We start from the raw sequence: 10,088 nt of genomic DNA, 5'->3' as shown, positions 1-10,088 counted from the left end.
TATATATATATATATTTATATATATATATATTTATAGTTTGTCTCTCATCCCCAGATAAGCAATTGTGAATTATTAACAGGTGCTATCAGGTGAAAGGAGATAAATAAGTATTTTTTGTTGCAATTTCAGTCTGAAAACTGCAAGCCCTTTCATTAATAATCATTAGTAATCCACAATTTCCTTTTTCAAACGTGTAAAAAAAAATGATGCTACACAGAGACTTATTTTGCTTACCCAATCTTTGAAATAGGAAATGAAATAGAACATGTAATTCAAATAGCCAGGTGTGTGTTGATCTTCATGTGGCGGATAATGGCGACAGCACAGCCAATTGTCCAGCCTTGCCCATATCTGCAGTCTGAGCGCTAATTAAAAAGTTTTAAACAACCTAAACTGTGACAAACAGGGCTGGACAAGGACCCAAGTTTATCTTGGCTCCTTGCAGTGAGGAGGTAAGTAATGGGAGAAAAAAAAGAGGTGGGAAGATTTTGCTGCTAAATAAAAAAAATGCAATAATTCCACAATCAAATACATATATGCTTAGATAAATGTGTAAATAATTCCCAAGTTGTGCTCGTTTAATCAGGGGTTCTCATGCAGTTTAGTGCATAATCATGTTCACAACATACTTGCTATAAGTGGCATCTAATCTACAACAATAAGCTACTTTTACTTGCGTCAACACAGCAACGCAAACATAACTCCTTCAGAGCAAATATGTTGAAACAGTGACGCATAATCTTGGAAAGGAGCTGCATTTCCAGTCGAATGTATTCGACAACCCATTTAGCATACTTTTAGCATGTTTCAAAGGTTATGTCTTGATGAAAACATCTTCCCCCAGCTGCAACTGACACAATCAGCAGAAGATTACAAAATGATTCCTCTAAACAACCTGAAAATAGAAAGCAATCTTAGCACCATGAAATCCCACAATAGACGCACATGAGCATTTATGCACAGCGGAGTTCTCGCTCGTCGGGAAAAGAAATCTGCGGATCTGCTTTGTACTTCCTACTATTCTCAAAATTCCTCCGACGCACTTTTAACTCCGTCTCCAATCAGAGGAGCCCAAATTGCAATCTGCTACACAATATGTTTTGCTCCACTTTATTAGGCCCGAAGATAAACCTCGTGGATAGAACACAGGCTTTTGAGTAATGAACGCTCCCTCAGCATAACAAGATCCTTCCCTCCTTATGCTCCCCTCCTCTCAATTTGCTGCATGTATGAGTTTAGCTGGTCATTTTCCTGATGCACTTTTAGAGCAAAGCCATGTCGGCACTGATAATGCATCAAAATTTATGCATTTCTGCATCCTTCCTGCATAATAAGGAATTAAAAGCTTAACTCTTGGTTTGATGTCAACATGTCCATGTGCAATCAAGGGTCAATGACATAATTTGTAGTGCATGAGTTGGAGATGTTTAAGGTACTTTATGTAAAGTGGAAAAGTTTGTACATCCCTGTATGCTGCAGTGATTAACACCCTTAGCCACCATGAGTTTCTGAAGAAGAAAAAAACAAAACAAAACAACAAAAAAAACATTTACAAGATCCAGCCACTGATTTTCAGAGGTTTAGGCCAGAGGACAGTGAACATTGTTTCAAAAGCCTCAGCTCATGTTCATATTGGATTTTGAGGCCAATTTTGGATCATTGTCCTGTTGTCTAAGCCAACCTCGTTTCAGCAACTCTACTGGCTCCAAGACGGCTGTATCCAGATTTTGGTATTTAGCAGAATCCATTCTTTCCTCCATCTGTTCTTTGTTTGCAGTGCCATCGACTGATGCAATCCAGACAACCACTTCCACCAGTTGGAAAAGGTGTTTCATCAACAAATTCAAAGACTTATCCTCTTTCAAAACACATATTTTGTAAACGTGACAGGAGCTTATCCAGGTGTTTCTTCACTGACTTCTATCTTTTTTTTTTTTTTCCTCAATACTGGCAAATATGGACCTTGAGGGACTTTGCACAATCTTTTTTCCCCTGTTACTAGCATATGGAAGTGTGTTTTGCCTTTGTGCCCAACAGATGTCCAGATCTATCAGAGACTTCTCTCAGTCTGTTGGAACTTGTTTCTACATCAGCTGTTACCCTGCACTGTTTTAAATGACAACCAGAACAGTGGAAAAAAAATTTTTTTAGGCAAGAATACCTTTGGCATCTTTAAATAATCTCCCCATTGTTTGCGACATTAATTTAACTTCACTTTGAAATCTCAGTCGGTCGCTTTAAGGATCACAGATTTGAGTTAGAGCGAGGTGTGAGGGGTGCACTGGATTTGATTGACGCGCCTCCACAAAAGCGAAAGTTTAACGAAGTTTTGAGTGCTTTACGTTTACGTACATTAACATTTAAGGAAAGGGTCACTGAAATGTCTCTTTGCTGCAGCGATGGTGTTTGCTTCCCCCCACCCCCATATTCTAAATTAGCAGGGTACCATTTGTCCAAGCATATCTCAGCATTTACATACTATACGTGACCTTTAGGTGTAAAAAATATTGTCTGTAAATTCATTCCAAATCTGGTGGCATCTGCGCAGCTGGTGCAATGCTAATAACCCAAAGAATCAAAAGTATGTTCCAGCATGCTAATTAGCTGGGAGAAACGCCACATGTAAGAAACATATGTGTGTGGGGATTTAAGATTAAAATAATCTCTGTAAAGTTAAAAAGAAAAACTCCGGCAATGCAAAAATAGAGGTTATTCTTGGATGAAGTGGAAAATGAAAAGGAAAAAAAAAAAAAAAAAAAAAAAAAAGCTTCTCTAAATCACACGTTAAACTGATGACTGCCAGTCTGGTGTTCCAACCTTACAGAGAAGCGTAAAACACCTCAGTTTGATTTTGAGCTGAAGCGTGCTGCTGCCACCCGAAGCTATATCAAGGCCTCTGGAGGAGCTTAGTTAGCAACAGCTCTGCTTTTCCCCAAACGGCTGTTTGCATCGCTGGGGAGATGTTTGTCTTTGGCTCTTTTCCAGATGAGGACAGTTGTGCCGCTCCCAGCACTGAATAGATTCACCAGCTGCCAGGCTAAAGCAAGCAGACCTCGTCAGATAGCGGGTTAACTGGTCTGCAGCTTTCTCTTCCCCAACTGTTCAATCTTGTCTCCGCTCGGATTATAAAAGACTTCTGGGTTTAATCTTTTGTATATTCATGTACCACTGATTTACGTTATGAAGGAGGCATATGTTCGGTGCTGTGCTGTTTAATGTCTTTTTTTTTTTTTTTCCTTTTGAAACAGTCAAATTCACACAGGCTTTTAACAAGGTTTTAGTCTGCAGTGAAACTGTTAGAAATATTTAACGATCCAAAGGTATTAAAAAAAAAAAGAGATGAAGATAAATTAGTTTTTTCATTTTCTATGCAAATGATTAGAGGGCTTTTCATGAAAAAAAAAATCTAGGTAATAGTTGTGTGAAATGAAGCCTATTGTGTGATCAATCATGCATACGGAAACAGAATTTTGCAGGAAGCCATGAAAGGTGCGGATCCTAAGGGAAGCGATGTACACCTCTCAGTCAGACGCAGATCGTCCCACCTCGGGTGTCAATATCGACCAAAATAGCTGCTGCTTTTACGCAGAGGCTGTCTGCAGAGTGCATTTACAATATGCTCACACACCTGTTCCAGGACACATTATGATCAAGCAGCGAAATGAGCACCGTGTCTGTGGTAAAGTTGCTCCAGTGATGACCAGTACTCCAGGGGATTATGAAAAGTTTGAAAAAGAACAAGAAACAAAACATTTTTAAAAAATCACATTGGAAGACAAGACAGGTAACAGATGATCTGAACTCCCTGGAGTTGTGTTGATTGTCTCACACAATCCTCACCACAAATGTTATTGGAGCTTTACTTGCTGACTGGTGCTGCAAACTGGTGTTCAGTGGTTGTTAGGTTGTCTGCACTTGTTAACAACTAGGAGGAGTTTTGATGGTTTCAAGCTCCTCAGGGTTTTTTTTTTTTTATGGGTCCGGCATGTGAAGATGTAATCAGTGCTTACCTTCAGAAATCTGCTCCAGAACTACATGTATGACGACCATGAGAAATGCTAAAGATATATATAAAAAAAGTACATACACAGATGACATTACAAAAAATATTCATAAAAGGCAAAAGAAAACTGCTTAGATTTTATTGTAAATATTTCAATAAGATTGAGGAATACAAATAAAGACAAAAAATATGCATTTGACGAGTAATGACAGAAGGAATGTTAGAGTGAAGACAAAACGGCGTTTAGACAATAGTTCAGCCTTTTCTGCAAAAAAAAAAAAAGTTATGAAAAATCAGCAGACAAAATACAAAAACAAAATGACATTCAGTAGGATACATACACATTTTTTCATTTTAAAATGTTATAGTTTTCCAGACTTAAATTTCTAAATGTGTTACAAGTTGTTTTTATAACTTTATCGAAATCTTGGAAAATTAGATTAAATATTAGAAAACAAAAATGGTTTGGAACTGTGTTGCATCCAGTCTTTTTTGTAAAAAGTACTCAGCATTTAGATTTTGTATGGGTATAACATTCAGTCAACAGGTGAAAAACCAAAATACAGATGTGTAAAAAGGATCAAGGACAGATGTATCAAATCAAAGATAAAGTATTTCATTTAAATATAAATCAATATAAAATAAACAATGGCAACAAAAAAAAAATAACTGTATGTCTATAACACTTTTAGATATTTTTCTTTTTGGGGAAAAAGGAAGAAAGGAGAAAATCTAGAAAATAAAACATTTCGATTATGAAAGAAAATAGTTCTTTGAGGCTTTTTTTAAAGATTGTGTAGGAATCCTGATTTAAGTACCATTAAAGTGTAATCATGTCTTAATTCTTTATCCTTTATATTTATTTATATACACTTTTTAGAGGTTCTGAGTATAAAATATATCAAAATCTTATAAAGGAATAAAGGTACAAATATTGTAAAAGAAAATTAAGCGTAAAACGTTTTTATTACCAAATATAATTTCTTGTGTTAAACTGCTAACATGTAAAGGCCAGCATCTAATGCACAATCAAAAAAAGCACTAATGTGAAAGTTTTCTGTAACATTGCACATCTCTAGAATACATAGAGCTGCTGAGCAACGTCACATCTATCAGTAGAAAGCTAAAATTCTCTGATTCATATGAATCTATGTTGGCAGTACACATATCAGGATCATATTCTGCTAAATCTTTTTTGGATAAAATTATGCCTTTAATTGCCTCCATGCCATTAAGGATTATAATCTGAGTATTCAGACTCATTACTTTCATTTTACTAACCGTGTGGCGACTCGCGCCTCCTTCCTCTTTCTGGTAATGTTGGTCCTTTGAGAGATAATGTTTTAGGAGAATCCACAGCTTACATGAAAAGCATTTATTTATTTATTTTTTGCTGTGATGTAACATTTTCTTTCAGTGATGAGAAATGAATCTCACAACGCTCTGAGTCTGGCCAGCAGAGCCTCCACATCGGGCTCTCCGTTGGCGTCGGCGGCCGTCTGGAGGACGGGACTCTCCGCTTTCGTTTCTGGCTTTCTCTCAGCCGGCTTGACCACTTCTCTGTCCGCCGCCGCCCGCTCCCTGTCCAGCCCGCGGCTGTGACCCGGAGTGTTTTTGTACTTTTGGCCCACTTCAGAGCAGGCAGAAGCCTTGGCCCTGGCTACAGATGGATGTCCTTCAGATTCATTGCGCACCTCCTTGGCAGAGGGAGGTTTTGACGCCGAGCTCGCATTTACATTCTGCCGGGAGCGAGACCTTTGCAAAGGTGCCTTGTTGTTTTCTGCGTGAGACAAACAAAGGCAGAGGAGTGAGAACAATAGAGAGGAGAGGAGGGAGGAGGAGGGGAAAGCGTGACTGACTCGTTAAATGAATGAAAAGCCAGAGAGGTTAATCAGATTACAGATTAAATAAAGAGAAGACGCAGACGAGTGACTAGAAAATGTAGTGACAGTTAGAACGCAGCAAAACATAAAAGTATTAGAAAGTAATAAGCACTTTAGCAAGCATGTTGACGTGCAATATAAATGTTCATGCATGCAGTTCCTCTGGACGAACAGACATAAATACAGTGCATATGCACATTGATGAGGATAGATTTTCTGCAGCAGACTGTGGCGTGCAGCCAACTCGCTATGATGAAATGGATATGGCTGATCAACTGCAACAGAAACTCAATAACATAGTATGTTGGCCTTTTCCAATCTCATATTCTCTTTCACGTTTGTCTCACGAGTTGCCCCCCGCACCCGGCTCCGCCTCCCTCGTTTCCACCATCATCATCCATTCTCCTTCTGCAGCTTCTCCGCTCGCACAGAAGTCCTCTCCATCTTTTCGTATCCCCCCAATGGATGTTTCCGGGCAGACAGTGGAACGGAGCGACGCCCAGATGCCAGAATCAGACCTGCGTTCTGAATTATAATCCCTGTGAGTAGATCTTAGACTTCATCATCAGTATGTGCGCACTGGAAGAGGAGGCGAAATCCATATTCATGTGACCTTGAGTGTGAGACTGCGAGGAGCGGCGAAAGGAAAGGCGCCGGCGCATTTAAAGTTTCCCCGAGCCTGAAATGTCTGGCAAACAGGAGTCAACACAGCAGAGCAGAACACAGCGACCCGCTCTGTCAGCCAATCGGTAATGAGTTTGGAGCGTGGCCAGTCAGTCATGACAGTGTGTTTTATGGGCCAAGCTGACGAATGACAAGGAACGTCCCTGAACACCACCTCTGACAAATAAATAAGGATAAAGGGAGCAGAGCCAGGAAGAAGGACCCCGAGTGCAAAATAAGCAAAGAAAGCCAACAATCACACTCTCGACATTCACACACACAGACCAAAAAAAAAAAAAAAAAAAAAAAGCAAACAAGAGGCAGTGAGGGGCGAAATGAGTAGCATGTGTTTACTTTGCTGGTATGACTGAACATTAACCAGAGCTGAAGATTCAATCCTTGGATGACTGTCTCACTCTCTTTTCGTCCTTTCTTCCTGTTGTAACAGTCTGAACAGTAACAGCTAACAATTACTCCCCACAGTCTATCCGTTCCCAGTTTGCCCATCACATCCTGTTCCTTTGTCCTCCCTGTAAAACTCTGGCATCTGCGCCTGACTTTCTTAGCAGCAAAACAAAAACAGTCTTCCTTAACATAACAAAAAAAACAAAAAAAAAAACAACTCAAATTCAAAGCTGAAGCTGTGAGAACAATGCATTGGGTTATTAAGTATTTGCATTTTGACATCTCTTTTAAACCGACACCAGGGAAAAAGGACAGGCAGGCGGATATTCACTGTGAAGAAACTTTAGGATGAATTTTTATTAGCATGCATTTTAATCTCACTTTCAGGACTTCAAGCAGCCTTAATTATTATCTCTGAGAATCTACATAATCTGGTATCATTACATATATACATTTTGCACTTCAAAAAGAAGCAAGAACAGGAAAAATGCATGCTTGAATAAGATGTTTTATCTAAACCCCCCGCCTTTTTTTCCCCTTCCTTCTTTTCCTAACAGGGATCCGACTTTAGCAGTGAAGATGATCAAAGTACTGGCAAGTTCAGTTCTTTCCTCATTCTGCCTGCCTGTGACACCAAACTGCCCCGTCCTTTGAAGCTTCCCGAGCTTCTCAACATATGCCTTCATCTAAGCTGTAAAACACATCAGAGAGATGTAAAACATACCTCATCTCACAGGTTGGACTCATTTAACCAACAGCTGACAAAAGGGTGCGAGGGAGAACGAGTCAAGTCACATTTTAATCAAATTTGCCGCTCTGGATGGCCTTGGGTTTGAACACCAGACCGGCACAGGCTTTCCATAGAACACACGCTGCGACGGCGCGGGCAGCAGAGAAAAGATCAATCTGGCCACCGAGCACGTTCCACACGCGTGTCGCAGGAGAATCAAATTTAAATAGGTTCTCGCATAACATTTCAGTGACCCAAACCACAGTGACTAACGGTGGTAGGGTGCTACATTAATCAATAATGAATAACTGCTTTAAGGTTAATTGTTGATTGCTTGAACAACTTTCTAAACAATTCAACTAAACATTTAGGCTCATTCTTAAGCATTGAAGTTTGATCACCTGACTGTATAAAACAGTACACTGTAAGCTGGCTGCCCAGATGGCACATGAAATTAAATCTTTAATAAAAAATAAATAAATAAATAAAAATCAGCTTAACTTTTCTCACATTTTGACCTACTTAACATACTCCCCCCCCCCCTCCCCCCCTAATATGCCTCAATGTATGGCACGATAGGAAATAAGGCGAGTGCAGTTTCTAAAAAAAAAATAATAATAATAATAGAGCCAGAGATCCAGATTATTGAGTCCATTACCACTTTTACACACGACTGACGGTTAAATCACAAAATTAAGTGTGTTAATGGTTGTGGCAGGAAGTCTCGTCATCAAGCGTTTGCTAGAGAAGGGGGCCCGAGCGACGAGCAGCACTTTTCAAAATGATCGGTATGGACATCTGATCAGAGTTGGAGCAGGAAAAGACTAATTATTTCTCCCACAAGTAACAGGCCTGAACCCCCACACTCCTCCTAAAAAACAACAACAAAAGAAAGAGTTCTCCATAAATAATTAGATATAATAAAAAGAGTATTCAGTAGAATCCCCATGGATGCTTTCTGCTTTTATATATTGACAGCTCTCTGGTGTTTATCTTAATTGCCGTTCAGTTTCAGCTCTAAGAAAAATAATGTGGTGCATGTCCGTGTAAATTGGGTAGTTTTTTTGTTTTTTTTTGTTTGTTTGTTTCACTTACTGCCTTTGACCAACAGCAGTTATGGGGAAATAGGATTAGCTTTTTTTTTGTTTCCTGAAACCAGGAAACAAAAACGTTTAAGAAACCAGTAATGGTTTCTTAAACGTTTTTGTTTTTGTTACTCACCAGTAATGGTTTCTTAAAGCTGCAGTTTCCTTTTAAAACCATTGATAGTTAAGATAGACAAATTTTGCATTTGTGTTCTTTTAAATGATTGACAGGATATCTCGACTTTGTACTCTATGTATAAAAAACAGTATGCTGATTTTCCAATATCAGCGCTCATCTTTACACTTTGAAGTGGCGCTCCATAAGTAAGCTTTTCCTGTCCCATAAGCCTGGGAAAAAGAGCTATGTTCAATTTTCAAAAAGCAGCAGACAGCACTCCACATTTCCCTTTGTAAGATCATTTGTTCCATTTATATTTGTAGCTTCCAATGATGCAGATGAGCCTAAACTCGTTCATCTCCCTCCACCTCCCGGGTGTTCTCTCCTCGTGTGTGGAAAAGTTGGTAAGCAGGCAGGAGACGGTGGATTACGCAACAAAACGGGGGCTGCATATTTCCCTCTGTGATTCAAACAGCCACACTGTCACCTTTGCGGTAACGATAAACTCATCTGTATGACTGGCTGTGAAGAGACTGGAACAAAACAGTCAACAGAGTCGGAAGACCACTATTTTCCAGAGTGCCAGCCATAAACACAATATGATTGTGCTAAAATACCAGTCTATCACAAACTTCAGTGCAACGCTGCCCTTTAGTTTCCTGGAAGGCAGACTTGAGAAGAAAAACATTGATAAACGAGCTGGCAGATGGAGCTTCTCGCTTTCAGCTTCTCTGCAAAACGGTCTTTAAAACTGTGAGTCTCAAAGCCCAGAGCCTTTTACCCAGCGACTGACACTGCTTCTGTTGCAGCAGAAGACAAGCAAAACCTCAAATCAAATAGACATGCTGCAATTCTAAAGGGCTTGAAAGCATCACTGGGAATTTCAAGATGGAACAATAGTGGTTTGCTACATGTCTAATAAGACGGCATTCTGTGTAAATGTGAAGGGCCCTGTCCAACACAGAAGATGGAGCATTTGTTTATTTCCCCCCTCCTCCCCCCCCACCCCCCCTGCACATAACTGCTGAAGGAAACTCACATTTTCCTCCTTGCTTGGATCACTTGGTCCGTTTGCATTTGCCTGTTCAAATACAGATGCAGATGAGTCTCTCCTCTCCTCTCTTTTTTGCCCTCCCTCTCTGTCATCTTCCATGACGTTGGGTGTATTTGATCACTTTAAGAAGAGAGTAGTCATGAAGA

The 10,088-nt window shown here is 39.7% G+C and overlaps 1 protein-coding gene across 3 annotated transcripts in view; it reads right to left on the bottom strand.

Moving 5' to 3' along the window:
- Positions 1 to 4,127: 4,127 nt before the first annotated feature.
- diaph3 (diaphanous-related formin 3) overlaps positions 4,128 to 10,088 on the bottom strand; it is a 155,956-nt gene continuing 149,995 nt past the window's right edge. For all 3 annotated transcript variants that reach the window (XM_014999113.2, XM_088004225.1, XM_088004224.1), the window contains one exon: positions 4,128 to 5,784. In XM_014999113.2, the coding sequence (XP_014854599.2) occupies positions 5,438 to 5,784 (347 nt within the window). In that variant the 3' untranslated portion in view covers positions 4,128 to 5,437. The remainder of the gene's footprint in view (positions 5,785 to 10,088) is intronic.

The sequence above is a fragment of the Poecilia mexicana genome, unplaced genomic scaffold, assembly GCF_051168715.1.
Source record: "Poecilia mexicana isolate PSO_F unplaced genomic scaffold, ASM5116871v1 scaffold_3, whole genome shotgun sequence".
In the NCBI taxonomy this organism is placed as follows: Eukaryota; Metazoa; Chordata; class Actinopteri; order Cyprinodontiformes; family Poeciliidae; genus Poecilia; species Poecilia mexicana.
The sequence above is the reverse complement of the archived record's forward strand: the minus strand, read 5'-3'. Positions and strand labels throughout refer to the sequence as shown.